Source organism: Phodopus roborovskii, unplaced genomic scaffold (assembly GCF_943737965.1).
Source record: "Phodopus roborovskii unplaced genomic scaffold, PHOROB, whole genome shotgun sequence".
Classification (NCBI taxonomy): Eukaryota; Metazoa; Chordata; class Mammalia; order Rodentia; family Cricetidae; genus Phodopus; species Phodopus roborovskii.
The window spans coordinates 33,767,220-33,788,436 of NW_026126409.1; the positions used below are offsets into that span (position 1 = coordinate 33,767,220).

At 41.9% G+C, this 21,217-nt stretch overlaps 1 protein-coding gene across 1 annotated transcript in view; it reads right to left on the minus strand.

Annotated features, from left to right (window-relative positions):
- Mtmr7 (myotubularin related protein 7) overlaps positions 1 to 21,217 on the minus strand; it is a 77,041-nt gene that overhangs the window by 21,942 nt on the left and 33,882 nt on the right. Inside the window, exons 5-7 of the mRNA XM_051182306.1 lie at positions 14,483 to 14,611; positions 11,659 to 11,793; positions 4,242 to 4,374 (exon numbers count right to left, since the gene is read on the minus strand). Coding sequence (XP_051038263.1) covers positions 4,242 to 4,374; positions 11,659 to 11,793; positions 14,483 to 14,611 — 397 coding nt within the window. The remainder of the gene's footprint in view (positions 1 to 4,241; positions 4,375 to 11,658; positions 11,794 to 14,482; positions 14,612 to 21,217) is intronic.

Below are 21,217 nucleotides of genomic sequence, written 5' to 3' on the forward strand. Positions count from 1 at the left end.
CATTTCTATATAGAGCGGTTTTCTGTGAGCATTTCTGTTCTGAGAACCACAGAAGTGGCAAACTAACAGAAAGCACTTTATACAAATGATCTTAACAAGCATGTGTGTGTGTGTGTGTGTGTGTGTGTGTGAGAGAGAGTGCGCGTGAGCGTGTGCATATGCTTGATGCCCTCCACCTTATATATTGAGGAATATTGCTCCCTGAACCTGGAGCTGTATGATCGAGCTATCCTAGCTATCCAGCCAGCCTTTAGAAAGGGTTTGAAAACCTCCTACTTAAAACTGTAGTACTGTAGGTTCTGAAAATAGAAAGCAGCACCTGCAGCTGGCTTAAAGAAGCAAATTGCCACATGTTTATGCATAAGACCATGCAGCAACTAGAGCAGCCACAGAACTGGAAAGCCACCGGCCTCTAGCCAACCAAATTCTGCCAACAGCCTGGAACAGACCCACCCCTACTCCCCAGTGCGAGCCTGACTTATGAGAGCACAGGCCAGTTGACACTAAGAGGCCCCTAAGATCCTCAAGGAGAGCCTCTAGATCCCTGGCCGCACACAAAACGTGCATAGACTCCTCAACCACAGAAACTATAAACTGCTAAATAGGTATGTAAGTCAAACATAACACATACTTTGTCAATACAAAGGGGCAAGAATACCACCCACCACCATCCCCCACAAATTCAACAATCATTTCTGAATTCTCCCTCGCCTTCCTTTATACACAAGACTCATTGCATCATGAGAATAGGCATGCAATTTTACAAACTGAATGCTTTACTGATTTTGCCTACATTGTCTATCAAGAATGTGGAAAAAACTATTTAGTTTACTGCTATATGTGTGTATCTGGATTCCGAAGTTGTACCACTGAAAGTAAAACACTATCAGTGTGGGTGAGTTTAAAAGCTGTACTCAGGATTAGTCCAAGAGAGGAGAAAAGGTGGCCAATCATGTATCTCTAAGCAAAGTATATCCCCTTCCTTCTCTAAGCCAATCCAATGACAGAAATACTCAAAGCACTGATTTTACCACCTTCTTTGCAGTGCTGATATTTTCATTTCTTCTTGCTGAGAAATGATTCTTTGAAATTTATCAGAGCAAATTTAAATATTTTTATGACTTTCTCAACTTGGTTTTATCTTTGACTGTCTGACCTCGAAGATGAACACATTTTATTATTATAACATAGATGTCATGCATTATAGAACACTGACATGAAAATCAAGCACAGTCATTTAAATGAAAAGACCTGCGTGACTATGATCCCCGCAGAAGTATATGGAGATGTAGTTTGAGGCCCAGGCTACACAGTGGAACCCTATTTCCAACAAAAAGAAAGGAAGAACAAAGAGGAGAAGAAAGGAAGACAGGAAGGAGGGTGAGAAGAAAAGGAGATGGTGGAGGAAGAGGAGGGATACCACCCCCAGCACCCCAGAACCAACCTGATATCTAGCAGTTGCTCATCATTTTATTTAAGCGACTAAATGGTAAGATGCCCATATACAGAACAGCCAGTAATACAAGATTTGTGTGGAATGCAGGCAACAGAAAGGACATGCAGTGGTAGAGGGATGGTGGGATGGGGGGATGGGAGCTCTAGGCAATATCCAAAAGATGCCACATTGGTCACAAAAAGAAAAACTGCCCCTGATGTATCTTTCCCCAAAGCCCTTGTTTGAGGACAAACTACACAGCGTGTTCAGGCTGTTGAGCTATTGCGACACTTCGCCAAGCTGTGACTAATGTTAAACACTTCTGTGTGCATTACGTGCTTTGTTCCTCCCACAAAAGGTAGATGGCCCCTTTCAACTCCGAACCAAGGATGCAAGCAAGACCTAAGCTCCACTGCTCAAGAGAATAGGCTCACAAAGAGCCCACTCTTAGACACTAGCCATTCTCATAGCGAGGGAAAGCAGTGCTCCTTTATTCTTTGAGAAGAAAGCAATTATCTGTGAGGGGAGGGGCAACTTCGATGAACAACAGTTAAGTTACAAAACTACTGTGCACTAGAAACATACCCTTCATCTACTTGATAGGCGGAAAGAAACAGTATATCATTTACAACTATGTTTAAGTTAACATTTATTGACCTCAATGGAAGGACATATAGAGGGGGTGAACTTGATCCTAAACTTGTTTCTGATAAAATATCCTGGGGCTCCTACTCATAGACAGGGAGAACTTCCCACAAACACAAATAATTCCACCTTCCATTTCACAGTCTCTTCTGATCTTATCTCAAACCACGGCTTAGCAAATTTGAAGAAAATAAGTCAAGAGGGAATGCCATTAGCTGCCTCCCAGCCTGTGATGCCAAGGCCCCTTGTCTGACGCAGAAAAGCCTAGGAAGTAGCTCTTACTGCATCTTTGCATCAGCTGGACCTCCACCAGTGGTTTATAATTTACTCAGGAAAATCAGGTAGTCACACCCTGTCAAGACCCCTGAAAGGCATGCTGCAAGCTGTCCTTGCTTACAGCTCCACACTGCCCCTGGGCTGTGTGGCAGCACCGTGATCCCTTGTGAAACAGAGCTGCCTGCCCAAACTCAGTTTGCTTGTCCTTTAGGAAAAGCGGTGAGACAGACCAGAGGATAAGGGTAGAAAAACCAAATACAGTTTAATGTAGAAACCAAAGTCAGAGGCCTATGCTACCACTGCTCCTAAGTACCATACAGAAGAAAAGTTCTTTCTGTACAGAAGAAAATGTATGATCTCGATTGTGCCAATGTTAAGTTTTCCTAATGATTACAACAATGATGAACACTTGTCACACTAAAAACTGTCTTTTCAGCAACAGTGCCAAGCTAACCCACTTTTCTTCTACAGGCAAAGCACTATTGACAGCAAGGACAAAATGAAAGACTCCAGATGCTCAAGAAACTCAAATACTCACACCTAGATTGTTAGAACTTTGACCTAAGAAACAAACCTTCAAAATATGAAAACATAGGGCTCGGAGCTATGTGTTGTTCTTGTTTTAGATGCAGGGATTGGCTTCTAATTCTTTAACTGCTCATTTATTTAGTTCAGTGCTGAGGACTGACCCCAAGGCCTTATACTACTGAGTTAGATCCACAGTCTACAGTCAGATTTTCAAGTGTTATAGCCAGGGGCACCAAACTATCCTATAGAAGAAAACTAGGTAAGTCATTAATTGAATCATTTCCCAAGGAAACAGCTGATGTGTTCAAAGTTTCACAATGACTAAGGTCAACTGGGGGGGGGGTGCAGGAGAGAGAGACTAGGTTTCTCTGTGACACTTCCTCGGGGTACCATTAAATGGTCCTTGACACACTATGCTGTTCCGATGGAACAGAGAACTGAGTAAGTCACGGAGGGCAGGAGGGCAGCTGTATATCCCCTGCTGCAATCCGGCTCCTTCTCTGTACCTCTTCATCACAGAGGCAGCGGCTACTATTTAGACAAGCAACTTCCCTAGCACTCCACCCCATTCCTCCACACTGTCCTCGGAGGTGCTCTAGAGTTCATAGACAAGGCACAGACAGCTCTGTGGCTTCAGCATCTTCCTCTTTTGCAGCTGCCTCTGGAGGCGGCAGGATTTCTTCAGAAGAGCATAAGCAGCCATGAAGCAAGTCTCACACGAACTGCAGACTTTCTGCTAATGAGCACATGCACGGATACAAGAGTAATTTTCCCATATCGCACGACCCATCCTCTCATTCCTCTCACATGAGTATGTATGTCTCTGTGTGTCCTCATAGTGCTCACTGCTCTGTCAGGGTGGGGAGGTGTATGCATGTGTGTGCTCTGGCAGCTCCTGGCACTCAGAAATGAGGGTCCACAACTCCAACACCCTTCCATCTAACAGTCACTCAGTAATGTGGGGACAGGCTAGCGTTTTAAAGGTAGGACTGCTTTCTTTCTTACTGTAGGCAGGTGGGTAGGTAAATGGAAGGAAAGATGGGAGGGAGGAAGGGAGGAAGGAAGGAAGACTGGCAGGTTCTTCCCCTCTGTACTTTTATCTATAATAAAATGACAAGGTAGAGTCTTGGCTGCTAACTTTCAAATGATAAAACCACCCCCATGATAATGAGAAGGCTGTTACATGTTTAAAGAATCACTGCAACATAATTTTCTCAGTTGCAACATATTCTCTCAAGTTACCACAGGTGCTTCAAGGTATCATTAGAAAAAAAAAAATTAAATAAAAAACTCTCTCATTCCATTCATCAAAATCCTTAACTATTCTTTTACTGCTGTGCATAACAAAATGGTTTACCTTCCAGCATTTTCTGAAGACTGTTCCTCATGACGTGGATGTTCTCTATCCCGATAAACTGAAACTTGATATTGGAATAATTGTCTTCATTCTCATAGCCTTTCCCTGCAGCTCGGTTTGCCATAGCGTTAAGCTGCAGTGGTCAGCAAAACAAAATAGGCATCAATGACATTCAGGACATGGGACAACTAACACATTCCTTGGACATCTATAAAAACATTACAAAAATGTGTCAATACACAATGTGGCTTAAATCCCTGGGACACTGTACTGAGGCGCTTGTAGCTGCAAGTTGCGGTCAATGGCACTCATGTGCTGGTCTGGGCTTTTCTTACTGGGAAGAATTCCTTAAGTCCTCCCGGAGATGCCTCTGCTAGTTCCAACACCAATGCTGGTCTTACATGGAAGTCTGTGGCAGAGCTATTTTAACACCATACATCAGAACTTGCCGACTGGAAGGAGAGTACCCATAGAGATATCTATCAATAGAAGGCCCTGTAAATTAAACTATCTGGCAGAACCATAACACCAACAAACAGGTCATCGGGTAGGAAGGTTTCTTCTAATTTGCCTGGTTGTACCTCCAGCAGGAATCTGACAGACTGAATGAAGAAAGAATGATGATAGTCAGGCTTCAGGAATGGTTCTTCACTTGCCTTCTTCAAATCTTAATGCCACTTTCAGAGCCATCATTTTGTAGATAAAACATTGGAATTACAGTGATTAAGCCCAAACTACTCTAACCCTATGCAGTGTAATCAAGCAGACAAGTCCTGCCCTAGGTGGGAAACACCGATTTCTCACAGGGATACAGGGCTGTTTGACTTCAGTGTTCACTGACCATTCTCTAGGCCACAAAGGTTAGGGAACTATGCAGATGGGGTTGGCTGTGGGAGTGATCTGCTTTTAAGAGTACAGTACAAAGTACTTCTGATAGTTGAGTTTGAAAGGCTAAGGTAAGGGGCTGGAGAGATGGCTCAGCAGTTAAGAGCACACTGGCTGCTCTTCCAGAGGCTCTGAGTTCAACACCTAGGAACCACATGGTGACTCACAACTATCCCTGATGAGATCTGGTGACCTCTTCTGGCCTACAGGCATACATGCAGACAGAATACAGAATGCTATATACATAATAAAGAAATAGATCTTTAAAAAAAAAATTTCAAAAAGCTAAGTTAAAAATACTTTGGCCCAGATCTTCCAGTTCTGAAAACCTTACAAGATTAAAGGTCCCAGCACCTTTAATCTGTCATGATATTTTTATAAACATGAAAGCAGCAAGCCTATGAGTATTTCATCACAGTGGTAACTGGATAAACCATGGCATATCCATGCCCTAGGATACAACCAGGCACCAAAGACATGGACTCCAGTCTATCTCTCCCTCCTTTCTCTGTATCACAGCACATATCTACATGTACATATGTGTAAGCTAGAGTGTTCATGCAACCACCCATTGTTAATAAACTTATTTATTTATTTATATTCATTAAGAACAATTAAGATTATTGAAGACTATGGCAATTTGGTATCAATTTCAGCAGAAAAGGAGATGGCAGACTGTAAGGGAATACTATCAGCAAGACTTCAGGTACTCTTGTAGCCTTTCATTGTTCCAAGAAGCATGTATTAATATGTTTTGGTCGTAAGTCATGGAAATGAGGCAATCAGGAAGGAAATGATACAGCTAAAGGCAAGTTTGCCCCACCACCACCACCGCAGCAGCCCCTGCTTCAAGAGTAAGTTGGGTGTCTACTTCCCAGCTCAGTTCCTCTGCCATCTGTGTAGACTGGTCCCAGGCTACAGAAGCACACCACCTCCTAAGAGCACAGGCTTTAGCATTAAACCAAGAAAAACTTTAATCATATACTTTAAGGGTTATTGTATGTTCATCCTTTAAAAAGCCCTAATATCTACAGGGAATGTTGTCTTCCAAAAAGTACATCCAGATGTTACTCTCATGGAACTATGTACTGTAAAAAAATCACCGCTTCAAATAATGATTTTTCAGGGCTGTTGGCTAAACCTTTGTAAGGAGCTTCATAAGATGTAACAAATTAACAAGACCCACACGAGAAGCTTTATCTTACAGGAGCTATACACTTATTCTGCATCAGAATTCAAGTCAATCCTCTCCTAAAAACCTGTAACATGTAGCAAGTAAAACACTGTTACTACTAGTTATTACATATACAACATATGCTCACACTTTAAAATAGTTAAGAAGCCCCAATGGGAGGACTGAGGGGCAGCTCTCCCTAAAAGCACCCAGGGAAGACAGGAGAACGCTTCCTGAAAGTCAGTGTGTGCTTCACATAGTGGACAGAAGGTGGCGATATTTAATCTATCATACAGACATTTTTTTTTTCAGGAGCACCAAGTATTTTATGTGGCAAAAATTGAACTCTCAAAGCAGAAACACAGTTTTGGGAATAAAAAAAACATCCAAAAAGTTACTCCAGCCTGAACAAATGGATGGATAGATGGACAGATGGATGGATGGATGGATGTATGGATGATGGATGGATGGAACAGACAGAATATGCTTTACATCAACAAATCACTTCTAGCAGGTCTAATGTGGCTTCTTTGGCTGAGAGCTACTTTTTATAATTAAGTAAAAAGCTACTGACTTTATATCCTAATAATCCCCAAGCAGATAAGCCACGGACATAAATGCATCCCAGTTTCCAGGTCTGCTGGAGAAGTAGGGAAGGGAAAATCTTCCCATTTCAAATGGGAAAACCCTTTGCTACCTGACATCAGCATTTCTGCTGCAGAAATGCCCACCAAAGAAACAAAAGATGCACATGACGATAGTCTTGCTGCCTTAAATACATAACTGAATATGGAAGGGAAGGCACGCAGGAGCAGTGCCAAATGGCAGCAGATAATCCCAGCAAGGCTGCAGGGGTGGAACCAGTGCACAGCAGGAATGGTAAGAGTTGGAACCTGGAAAAACCTGCCAGGTGAATAGTCACAGCTGGGGTTTACCAGGGAGGGTAGAGAGGCTGTTCTGGGGGAAGCAGAAAAGGGAGTGAGGCCCAAGAGAGGCTCAAAGCATTTAGGGTCCTCTACAGAGAGCCCCAGCTAAGGAATCTAAACTCTTTGGTGGTAAACAATTGCTAAGTCATTCTGAGTATCATTAATGGAAAAAGAGGAATTCATTTAGACTTGATGATAGCGAAGGTCCACCATATTGGAGCGACAGAGCAAGCAGTTGGTATTTAAAAACCCAGCAGCGAACCAGGTCTAATGGTGCACGCCTGCAACCCTAGCTACTTTTGCAGGCTGAGTCAGGACAACAGTGCACCCTCAGGGACAGCTTTGGCAACTTAGTAAGACGCAGTCCCCGAACAGAAAGTAAACAGAGACTGAGGAGGTAGCTCAGTGCCAAAGTACTTGAAGTCCTAGATTCAAACCCCAGCCCTGAAAAGGAAAAAGAAAACTATCAGCAGTGATGAAGTGGAGAGAGTACATGCTGCCCAGGAGCTTCATCAGCCAGAGACAAATGTCTACGCCACATTACACACAGAACTGTTACAAAAGGACACTCAAATGAACACAGGACTACATAAAAGGATGAGGTAAGAGGTGATCAAACCAAAACTACAAAGAAACAGAACCAGGCTCTGGCCCAGCCCATGAATCACACCCTTGACTGACTCCCCAGTGAGTATTGGTCTTGAGACCAAGCTGAAGGAAGTCCTGGTCCCTATGCTAGCTTTGAAGTCTAGGACCACACCAGCTGCATTTTATGCCTGAATCACAAGGTCTGGCCTGACAGAGTTGAACAGGAAACTATAGCAAAGCTGATTTTAGTAGAACTGGGTCATAGCCTCACACGGGCTGTCCTTTCCTTTCCTCATCTTGCTATGGCCTATGAAGTTGCTAACTTCAACTGTGGCATAATTTTACTGCCTATAGGTACTAAGTATAAATGAGTTTGTCAACCCCCCCCACCACCATCTAGAGATGATTTGTGCATACTTAAGAGTACCAGGATTAAATTCAAGTAACAGCTGTTGTTTTGTTTTTTCTGAAACAGGGTTTCTCTGTAGCTTTGGACCCTGTCTTGGAACTTGCTTTGTAGACCAGGCTGGTCTTGAACTCACAGAGGTCTGCCTGCCTCTACCTCCCAAGTGCTGGGATTAAAGGTATGTGCCACCACTTCCTGGCTTCAAGTAGGAATCTTGATTCAGGTTAATTATATTTTCAACCCACATATGATGCAAAATGGTCTCTTTCCCTATCTATAGGCTATGTGGTCTGAAGAACGCTTTTCTTCAGGACTCTCTCCTTTCCTCTGCATTCTATCAAGGCTCATCTTCTCTGTGTAGTTATAGAACAGGTCACATGGAAGGAATGCAATCAAATAAATGGCTCTTTGCAAAGCTAGGCAATTGCAATTGTCTTATTGGTTAACAATGCTTCTTTGATTAATACTAATGTCTGTCTGTGTCTGACTTCTATTAGCATAGCTATCCGGAGGGTGACTGTCTGAGGCTCCTAGGGTAGGAAGTGCCCATTCCACTCACATGGAGATGCTCTGTGGCTTGAGCCTATTCTAGTAGTCTAACCAGCATACTTGCCCATAGTCTCTCACTGGGGACATTCAGTGTAGATAAGCTGTCTTAGCAAGGTTTTATCAAGTATGTTCAGGTCCAAACTAAGTCAAAGGGTATTTCTCCATCCTTGCACTGACATAGAACAGCAGGGAAGACTGTCCCTACCTGCCACTAAACACAATGTCTCTTTCTAATTCTCCAGCTGTCAATGGTCACCTGCAAGGCTGGTACATACATGACCAGGAAATAAGGCCCCACCTGTTAGGTGCCCCTAATCTTCACAGCTGTGTCTTGAAGATGCCACCTGCATGGGACCCAACAAACAGACACTACCTCATCATCAGAGAAAGAGAGAAACACCCATGAGCCTGTCTTACACAATAACCACTTAGGCAGTGACATTAAGACCATAAATACAAAACAATTTTTGATCTGGGACATGAGCCCACAGGGCTGACCTCAACCTTACCCCTGCCTCCAGGACTCATACTTGATGGGAGATGTCATTCTGTAAATATGTATTCTCGTATAGGTTAATGAATAAAGCACTGTTGGCCAATAGGAAAGCAAGATAGGCAGGAGTAGGAGATAAGGAGGATTTGAAGAAGTAGTAGGGAGGAGTCAAGATGTAGAGACTGGAGAGAACAGACGTCTGGGCTCTCTCTCTGGTAAGATTAGACCACGTGGAAATACTTAGATTAATAGAAATGTGTTAATATTTAAGACAGAGCTAGCCGATAAGAAACAAGTAACTGACCTACAGCTTTATATCAAATACAGAGTCTCTCTGTGTTATTTGGGGCTGGCGCAGGAAAAACCTACTCCTAACACACACTTCCTCCATCACTCTAGGTACACGGTGCACAGCTCAGAGCCCTCCCTGCTCCTTTGGCCTTGAAATGATGTTGGCTGAGTGTAGGGCTGACTCTCCAGATGTCTGTGGTTCCCCTGGGTGTACAACCAACTGAGGTGGCAATAGGTGGCAATAGATGGTAACCCTCTACAATCCTCAAGTGGAGACAGGGCTCCCCAGACGTTTTTAGCAAACAGGAAAGACATGGGCTTTGGAGTCAAGTAAGCCTGTGTTTGACTGACTGTGGCCTCTGCCCTAAACTGTGTGACCTCAGTGAATTACTTAACCTCTTTAAAGCTAAGCCCTTACCCAAGAAAAGACAAGAAGTCTGCTAATCTACAGGATTCTTTTAAGAATTAAATGAGAAAGTGCTTAACATTTTTGCAAGTTCATCAAAAATCTGATAAATTTTTAAAACAGAACATCCGATAAAGCCATGAGCATGGTTAAGACATGATGAAGAACTCGTTTTAGACCTCAACAAATACTGTTCCAACATATTCTCATAGTTTTTAGTGCACCAATCTCTAGGAAACAGCAGGTGACCCCCATCTTGCCAATACATACTTGAAGATGCCATGGCCTTAACCACCCGTGACTTTCACACTAGTGAGCAGTTCACAAGGCTTTTATCTGAATGGAGGCTTGGGAAGCCCTTGTGTGGATTTGGTCTTGCTCTAAGGCCAAAGATCAGGACCCAGGCTGCCCCCAAGCCCTTCTCTGTATAATTATACTAAGGAGTAAATCTGGGTACAGGGGTAAAGGCTGAGGAAAACTTGCATGTCACCATGCAAACCTTCCATAACAAATATCCTCTTTCTTTCCTGGCTACCTAGGATGGCATCCCTAACACACTCAGGGTAGGGGTGGGAATCAACTAACATGGTTGTGGTTTTTAAGACAAAAAAAAAAAAAAAAAAAAAAAAAAGTAAGCAAGCTTGGAAAAATACGTTAAAAGTCATGCCAGTGTGCCTGGACAAATATGAGAACATACCTAACTTTATTTAATGGTGAGAGTCAAACTTCTTATCACTTAGAATAAACAAAGTGAATACTAAATATATCCTTCACACCAAAGCCTGAGGATTAATTGGCTTTAAATATGGACCATGCCTGCCCCCGCAGCTGCCACGTTCTAGGGAAAGCTTACACTACTCAGAGCCAACTTGGAACACTGGCTCTTCAGTTATCGGGTCAATCTGTTTATCTTTTTTTTAAAGCTGGAAGAGCAGGGTAGGAAAAGGATTTCCAGTCTCCACTCAGTAAAGCATCATCTGTCTTCCCTTCCCGTCCTGAGTCTGTCTACAGAATAAGCTCCCAAAGCACAAACTCTCAGAACCTTACACAGAAGGTCAGAAGGAAGGGCTTTGAGCCTGATTCGGACAGAAAGGTGCAAACTGAAAGGCAACAATGGAAGTTAAAGACTTTTACATCTTCCAAGTATACACCTTCCATCAGGGCAGCATCTTCATCCCTGGTCTGGAGATTGTGTCTACGTGGTGCAGTGAAATACCCAGTACGTATGAAGTGACAAGCTGTGAAGACGATGTCTATAAATACCCATGACTATGCCATTAAGAGCCTACTCATAATGCTTTTAAATTTACTTGAGCATTAGTCTGTTTTCTCTTTCCTGTGTCATGTGTTCATTCCCTTATGTTCTTTTTTTAAAAATAGCACTGCTGATATTTAATTCACATGCCATACAACTTCACCCATTCAGGGAGGCAACTTATAAAACAAACAGTACCCATTTACTATATGACCAGCACAATTTAAAAAACAGGGGAAATAAAAAGTAATCAACAGTCAGACCCTTCCGGAGCTGTGATGCAGCAGAGAACAGGCCCCTGGTGTCCTCATGGCCTGGTCATGCCAAGAACAGCCCTTTGTATATGAAGCAACCAGAGCAAGTAACGTTATCAGTTAAGCTTTACTTCCCTCCAGCCTTGGGACTCAGAGCTACAGGGACAAGTATGAAAATGTTGACACTTACTTTAGGCCGTGTATCCACGACATAGATGAAGTCACTTCCGGGATTGGCTTTCCTGATGGCTTGGAGCATCTGTTCGTCCTCCAGGCACCGGGCACTAAAGCCAGAAAGTGGCTGGCTGCTCCTGCAGATGGAGGCCTATAGGAAAAGGTCACAGGAACAGGGTACCATCAGAAATGTTTTGGGACCATCCCCAGAAAAGGAGCCTTTGGTAAGCCTGCAATCTACGCCAGTGTCAGAAAATGGAATTAAATTTTGTGGAAATCAACATATGTTTGTTTTTAATCCAAGTTGAAGAGCCCTCTACACAGGCAAGTTTTCTGTGTAAGACCTTAGGAATGTGTGAAGGTGTTTAGACAGGATCCAAATCATGAAACTTAAAGCAACCTATTTTACTTTTTCATTAATATCGTTTCTTTTCACTGCTGGAAGTAACTACTCTCCTGAAACTTACAAGACACTATTAATGGCAAGACTAGGAAAACATTTTAGTATGTTTTGTTTTTAACCATTTTTATACTAGTTTATTTAAAAGGATCATGAGCACCCAAAATCAAATCTAAGGGTCACATCTTCCCAGTAATGAAAGCCCACATAACTGCTAGGTTTGCTCAATTACAGTGTTCAGAAATAAGAGCTTTCTTCAAACTTCATATTGGCCTGTCTTTACATTTCCCTGCCCTGCAATTCCAACATCATACAACCATCTTTCCATGGTACCCAGTCCTGCACTAATGGGTTTCACCAGCTGTGGCTTTAAACAACCATGGATCAAAAGTATCCAAGTAAAAGTACTGAATCTGTATTGAATACACTTAGACTTTTTTTTGTCACTTTTCCCTAAATAACCCATCATAGCAAGTATTTACCTTGATTGGGTATTTTAAGCAATCCAAAGCCAATGTCAAGTATGCAGAGAAGGGTGGGGGCAGAGTCATGCCAACACTACCATTTTATGTGAAGGACGAGCACATGTTGAGACATGATTTCTAGGTGAACTCTGGGACCTGTCCCCACAGACAGCATAGAGAACTTGATACTGCACTGTTGGGTGATGTATAAACAGCCATGAATAAGCTATTAAACTTAGCTTTCCTGACAAAGTATTTTTGTAGGTTTAGCTCCTAGCATTTAAATTACCTATAAACCTCTTGATAAGATGCACGATGCCTAAACCATCTACACTGATTCTGTGTGGAAGGACTGAAGGAGCCATGGTCAGCAGAAATGGACCTCTCTAAGTTATCTGGCAAGGAAGAACTCACTACAATCCCAACATGCCATTACTTGCTTAGGGGCTTGCGTACAGGTCTCTGCCTGTGAAATGAAATCACTCCTCAGGGTTCAAACTCAGCTTTCTTGCCTTGTCAGTCATGCTGGTTAGCTTCTGTCAACTTGACACAGACCCAGACATGTCTGGGAAGAGGGAATCTCAATGGAGAAACTACCTCCCATAAATCGTCCTGTGCACATGTCTATGGGCATGTTTTTGGTGAATGTGGGAGGACCAAGACCACTGTGGGCAGTTCCACCCCTGGACAAGTGTTCCTGGACTGTAAGCAGGTTCAACAAACCATGGGCAACAGGTCAGTGAATGATTTCCCTCCCCTCTATGGCCTGTCTCAGTTCCTGCCTTCCGGTACCTGCCTTGGCTTCCCCTGATGATGGACTGGCAGTACCTTTAATAGATACCAGACCCTGAGTGTAGACACCAAAGCCTCCCCAGTGGTCACTATCAGAGGTGCCTGATTTTCTTGTTTGTTTTGTTTTTGAGGCAGGGTCACATCTGGCTCAGGTTGGCCTGGAACTAAGAGTACAACTGAGGATGACCTTGAATTTCTGATCTTCCTGACTGCTAGGATTTCTGGGTACACTGCCACACCCAGTTGGTTTATTCAGTGTAGGGATTGAACCCAGGGCTTTGAGCATGCTAGGAAAGTTATCTACTAACTATAGTTGTCTCCAGGCCCCAAAACAACAAAGTCAGGCGTTATGACACACCGCTAAGAGCAGCATTTGAGAAAATCCAATTTGAATCTCAGTTTTGTAAATTACGTGCCTGCTCTGAATCTCGGCTTCCTTTGTGTATGAAGGCTGGTAATTATTAAAGTCAAGTGGTGCACCACAGTGTACAATACTGTAATAGCACTACAACTATGCCTAACACCTTAGTTACTGTTTGAATGAACAGGACTATAAATAGAAAGCAATAAAGTCTGTATTGTTTAAGAAAATTACCTTTATATAAGTCATTGATGACTTCTGTTCCCTAAAAAATTTATGCTGTGAATTTAGGAGTCCATGTTGTACATAATTTAAAGCAAAAATAACTCTTTAAAACCCTAACACAAAGGACAAAGAGATTCTCAGTAATAAATATACCCAAGATGCTCTTCACATGCTTCCCAGAGCCTTCCTTTTAAAAGTGAGTGCATGCTGAGTCCTTCCTCAAACACTGCCTGGTGGCTGGTATGACAGCCTTCATCATCTAAAGACCATAAAGACAGGCATAGCACCTCTAGAGAGGACAGCTTCATTCACACAGCTCATCACACTTAGATACCATCTGAGTCCACTATTACTTTATTGTCAAATATACATGGAAGGTAGGTTTTCTACATGAAATTAGATTGCTTCACACCATCCACAGGATATCCATGTATCACTAAGAATTCAAGTAAATACACAAAGAGAAAAAGAGAGACAAAGACAGACAGACAGACAGACAGACAGACAGAGAAAGCTAAAAACAACAACAAAAAAACCCTTCCATCTAGGATAAAACATAAAAGCAAAGTGTGAAACGAAGGCCTGCTTTGAGACGTACATGGCTCTCTTTGCAGTAGTAAGAAAGGGCAGGAAATCGCCGTCTGCTCCGGAACTTGGAACTACCCACGATGATGTGTGCTGTGGCTGATTTGGGGACAAACAGTTCCGTGGGGTAAGAGTCACAAACCTGTCACCAGAAAATACAAAGGGTATGTTGAGGCAATCAGGCATTACATTGCAAATTGATACCAGAAATCCCATTTCAACATGCTTGAAGGTTGCAGATCTTAGCTTTCCTAATCAAGTTACACAGGAGGCTGTTTCGAGGAAATGTGAAGCTGCTCGGAGAAATGAAGCACTGCTGATTCTGTGACATAACTGTGAAGGAAAGCAAAGCAACTGAGACCAGCCTGTCATCGTGCAGTGTCCCTTCTTTCCAAGGGCTCTTTCTGTGGGGAAGACAGCAACAATTGAGTATTCCTTTCATCAAAAAGGTACAAACAGTAACTCTGCATCCTAATGGCCAAAGAAACATTAGCCCCCTGGCAGCCTGTGTGGGGACGATTGTCTAAAATGTAATCACAACATTTAGATCCTCAGGTTACCTGTGTGTCCCTGGCACACTGTGTACTTCTTTAGCCATCTCTGAACAACTCTGCCCCTGGTCTTCTCAAGTTTCTTCCATTCTTCCCTAGCCCTACCCCGGACCACTTTCTCCAGGAAGTCTCCTCCCAGGTCTTGCCCAGAGGAAGACTGCTAGATAGGATTTCATGGTGTATCTCCCATTACCACACAATGTACCAGCGTTGTCTGTGTTCCAAGTGGGTTGATTTTTTAAGTGGTGAGAAAAGATTTGCTCCCCAGGCAGGAACAGCCACTGTGGCACCTGGTACCTTGAGGAGAACCTAGGACTGAGTATTGGAAATCAGCTACCTAGTACATGGCCTGGCATTTGTGACTCTGCAACCTTGAAGGGCCAAATGACACCAGATGTTCTGTTTTCTGATCTCCAAAACTGATAGTTTAGTAATGATATTTACTAGATAGAAAGAAGGGTGGATAGAAGGAAGCGATTAGACAACACTCAGGACAGAACAAGTTATAAACCACCGAGCCAAAAGAAATGCCATCACTTGGCAATGGTGACAGTTGCTGGCTGTCGGTGTTTGGCTTTCCCATCAGTCAATCCATCAGATGGCAGTTTCCTGGGCTTGAGCAAGCACCTATTTATTTCCTGGAAGTCAAGCATCTTTGGAGTCCTAGCAACAGAATCTACATGGGTGTAGCAACAGGGATAATATTTTATCTATGGATCCTTTGGCCAAATCCACCCACTCTTACCACACTACAAGTCGACACTGAAGGGAATGAAAAACCACCAGAGAGCTCTCAGCCCCCTGACTGTTTGCAAATGGTTTTGTTAGGATGCCCTCAGTCCCTGCCCTCCTGCACTAACTCTGTTAACCAGACAGCTAAAAATCATGGAGCAATAGCTAAAAGGCCATAAAAGGAATGATCATAGGTACAAAGCATAACTTCAATCTCCTGTAGGCTTGGGTACTCTCAAGGAAAACCCTGTTCCAGGAGTGGAGGGCCCAGTCTACTTGGACCCAGACAACTAAAATGAGGCCACAGAACACTGCACTTCCTTCCTGATTCTAGCATGGTATCTGAATCTGTTTCAAGCAAGCAAGCTACTAGAATATTAACACACACCACCGCTGCTGGCCCAAGGCTCATTGCACCAGACTGTCATGTGCTGAAAATTACCAGTTTTAAAAGGAAGTAGATTTTCAGTAAATCTAGGATTACCTATAGCCTTCTTTATAACAATAACATGAAGTTTTATGGCTAAGCACAATAACAATCTGTACTAGAGAAGATGGTCCAAAATACTGTGCATAGCCTCTGAATATCAAGAGGAAAGTGAAGGATTCTTCAGCTCCTGAAGCTCTCCCAAGGCCAGAAAATGTCTAGTATGGTTCAGGCCACACCACTACGTACCCATGGCTGAAATGAGACTAGAGAAGGAGAAATACCTAGAGCACAACATCTTTCTCAGTCACAGCCCAACTCCAAACTCCGAGGCTGTATTGCTGTCTCAGCATACACAGCCCTCTCTTCATTCACTACTGTACAAGACAGTCACCACCTTGCAGAACACCAGAGTCATTACTCTCCAGAGGAGAATGAACTTACACTGCTCAGTCAATGCAAAGGCCAAAGCTCCCTTACCTGGGCCTGGTCAGCAATGCCCAGGCTTGAAAACTGGCTGGTACAACCTCCTCACCTGAATGGAACTCTATTAAAGGAACCCTGCTTCTTCAGAGCACTGAACCTCAGCCTATGAGCCAAGTATATGGCTTTTTGATGCATCCTCCAGTAGAATCTCTAAGGAGCTATAAAGCTCCTGCTGAACCAATTGATGAATATAATGACCCTAAGGCTTACAGTGTTATTTAACCCAAGTTCTAAAAGCAGTTTTTTATGGAACTGAATGAAATTCATCCTCCTTTCAAGGCAGGCAACACTCTCAATTGAAAACTAAGAGTCTGGCCATGAGACATACTATATGTAGGTGGAGATGGAGTGATATTAGAATTCCTGTATTAGAAGGCCCAATATGGCTACAATGTTCCCACCCAAAAGCAACCTACAAACTCAATTCTATCAAAGGCAATCCTATCAAAGTCTCAATAGCCATTTCATCCTAAAACTAATATGAATTCTTCATATAGTCAAAACATTTTTAGAAGAACAATGTTGGGGATTCATATTTCATAATTTCAAGGCTGGTTACATAACCACATGTATCCAAAGAGTGTGACACTGGCATAAAGACAAACTGATAGAATGGAAAGTTCATAAATAAACCTCATATATACAGCTGAGTAATCCTAATAAAGGAATGAAACTACCCTTTGAAAAGGATGTTTCTTACCTAGTTACTGGGAAAACTAGAAATCTACACGGAAAGGAAAAAGGTGAGCCCTTAGACCTTACACAAAAATTAACTCAGTATAGACTGAAGGTATGAATGTAGGATGCAAAATTCCCATAAAAATGACAAAAAGCTTCATATTAAATATGGCTTTCATTTCTTATGTATAATGTTAAAGTGTAAGCACTAGAAGAAAACAAATGAGACTACATTGAACAATAATTTTTATGGATCCAAGGAGCAACCAAAAGAATGTAAAGCAACCAAAGAAATCATGGGTTTGTCCAGAGTACATAAAGGACTCCACGTCAATGAAATCAAATGCCTTGACTAAAACCAGGCAAGAGATTTGACTATCCTCAAAGACATCCATGAACAGTCAACACACATGGAAAAGGAAGTTCAACAGCACTAATTGCTAGGCTGGCTATCATTAAGACAAACCCAAAAACAAACGTTGGCAAAGTTGCAGAGACTAGAGTCTTGTGCATGTTGGTGAGATGTGGCAAGCACAATGGAAAACACCAGAAAAAATCCTTTGAGACGTTTAAAACACAATCACTACATGATCCAGAAACCTCACTGTGGGTAAATAAGAGTAAGAATGAACAGAATTGCTAAGAGGTATTCACACAGCACTGTTCCTGATGGCCAAGAAACAAATACAACTCCAAAATCCATCAGCTAAGGGATGACAAAATGTTTTCTAATTCACAGTAGACTATCGTTTACCCTTAACATGGAAATAAATTCTGCCATTTACACCATGTAAAAGATAGCACTGAATGATTCTATTTATATGCAGTATCTAAAGGAGTCTAATTCATTACAACAGGAAGTAGAATGCTAAACACCAGGCCGAGCAGAGAGAAGGAACAATTACTGGTTCAGACGCACAAAGTTTCAGCTTTGCAAGGTGAGTTCTGGTGTTCAATTGCACAGCAATGTGGCATACTGAACTCTACTAAGCACAGACTTAAAAATGATGAAGATGCCATATTTGGGCCTGTGTTTTTAACAAAAGAAAAGAAATGTTGTCAATCTTAGAAATCTTACTGCTGAAGCAAAAACCCATAACTAAACACTGAGTCAAACTAGAATCCAGATGCAGAGGGAGAGGACAAGTCCAGGTTGCAGAAACACATAGTGACAGCTGACCTGAACAAGGAGGAGCTAACAGGCCCCCAGACTGATAGCTGGGAATCCAGCATGGGACTGACTCAGGCCCCCTGAATATGGGTCTCAGCTAGAAGGACTGAGCAGTCAGTCTAAGGGACCTCAGACAGTGGAACCAGGATGTATTCCTGGTGCACAAAAGTACCTTGCAGACATTCCCCATGGAGGGATACTCCCTTAACCTAGAGACAGGAGAGAAGTCCTAGTCCCTACTTCAAATGACTTGACAGATTTACATGACCTCACCTGGATGGCATGCCCTACATGTGGAATTGGAGTGGGGGGGATGGGAGGGGAGGGTGGTCAGGGTGCATGTGAGGGGGGAGAGAGGGTAAGAGGGAGGGAGAGGGAACTGGGATCCACATATAAAATTTAAAAAAAAAAAAAGTAAATAAATAAAAAGTTCCATTATGGAAAGAAAAAAAAAAAAAAAAAAGAAAGAAATCTTACTGCTGTCATTTTTACAACTAGCTCACATTTTTGTAAACAAAATCCTGGTAATGGAGAATATGTCACACAATTTGTGCTACCACATTTAAAAATTCCCCAGGAAGCGACTGGGATTTTTGTCTGGCTTTGAAAATCAAACAGGAAAACTCAGAGAGAATGGGAGTAAAAATGCTTTTCTGCTGCCTTTACCTCTGACTTGGCTTTGTTAATAAAAGTAATTTGGGCTATTGTTTATTAACAAGAAAACATTATTATCATCATCATTATTATTATTATTATTATTATTATTATTATTATTATTATTATTATTTGGTACTCATAATATAAATTAACCTGTATTTCTCACTAAATTAGTCTTCCTTAAAGGCCTACATATCTTAGTGGGGTCCTGCCCTAAGGAATCTTTTCAGGTAATTCCTGCACTCATTCAGTAAACTACTACCAAGTCCTTACTTTATTACAGGAATGACCGTTAGACCCTGGGCAGAAATGAGTAACAGAGAGGCAGGCCAAGAAGATGTCACTTTCTCAGAAAGGTCCCTAATTACCTGGGTACCTTCCAGTAAGCACATTTACCTATGCAGATGCTATCCATCCAAGATCCTATCCAGCCATGCTATCCAAGGGGTCTGAGTCAGATCTGGGTGAGCAGTTTGTTGTCGGGAAATGAGACACATCTACCCAGAAACATGTCTTTAAATATTTAGGTTGTACAACTTATTTTGAGTAATTTAAGGTGAGTAAGGGTGTGAGCAACATAAAGTAATTTATAAATAAAAGCATGGTAAGATTTAGCTGTAGGAAACTGAAGTTTCAAGTCTACTTAAATACACAGTTTAGAGCACATTTTAAATTATATTAAAAGAAATATTGAGCAACTTTTTCTCCATTTCCAGGGACTGAACTTGGGCCCTCTAGCTGGCCAAGTGATCTACCACAGAGCTACATCCCTGCTGGACTAAAATTTTGACCATGTAATAGTCAACAATTACTTTATCTCAATGAAGATAATTTCAGGGTTATGTATAAAATAAAGTACATGCTTAGACTTAGGCTACCATGGGCAAGTGTCACAGGTATCCTAGCTGAGGCAGCATTGACAGGGGATGACAACAACAACTAACTAGCCCAAGACCCACACAGAGAAAACAGCAGAACTATCTGACATCATCTCCATCACTGGCAAGTTTCTCTCAGCTTCAAAGGACTTGTGCCAAGTATAAAATAACTCATAAAGCAAGAGCAGAAAGTACATATTTTTCCCAGCCATGAGGTCAAATTCATATGAAGTGGATTAAGATGAAATTTTCTCAATGGATGGCTAGTCAGGACTTACTATGTAAGACAATTTTTGTTCTATTTCTAAACTAACAGTAAATAAAAATATTTCTGTGATATTTCTTAAGACTGAAAATCCCCAATGTTTTCACCTTTTCTGTCACAACCCTCTGTAAATGGCTGGCTTTGTTTTTGCTGGGTGACACATGGTTTTCAGTCTATGTAATGCAGGACTCCAGTTACTATGCATGAGTCATATTTATGATGTCAATCCTAAGGGGGAAAGCCATCAAAAGTAAAAGAGCCACGTTTTCAAGAAAATATTATTCGCTGGTTGTAGTTCACAGTATTTTCTTCGTACAATTTTTTTCAAAATAAAGACAGCCGACTTCCTTTAGTAATGTTGGATTTTCCTTCAGTTGCACCTTAAGGCGAAAACATTTGGTGTAAAAGTTGACTTTAGCAAAAGGACAATCTAGTCTAATTAAATTAACCTGATACTTCACAAAGATTAAGTAAGGTATCAGTTATTGAACTGAAGCATAATTATAAAAAGATTCAGTATTAGGAGTAACCACTTACATCTCAAATCATCTGTATCTCTGAAATATTCTGAAAAGCCACCCACTCATAACCAGTAAAAAGGTTGACTGTGGAGCTTATATAATGCTAAACAGGAATAAAGATTAGCAATATACAAAAGCACAAACTATGGTTAAAATCAACGATTAGAGGTGGGATGTAGCTCAGATATTCTGGGTTCAGTCTCCAGCACCCTGTAAATCAGGCATAGAAGCATATATCTACACCCTAGCACTTTTAGCTATTTACATATATATCTACACTCTAGTACTACATAGCCATCTTTGGACTACCTGCAACTATCAAGAAAAACAAAACAACAACATAAATCACAAGTTCTGAAGATCAGAAAGTATGCTGGGATGT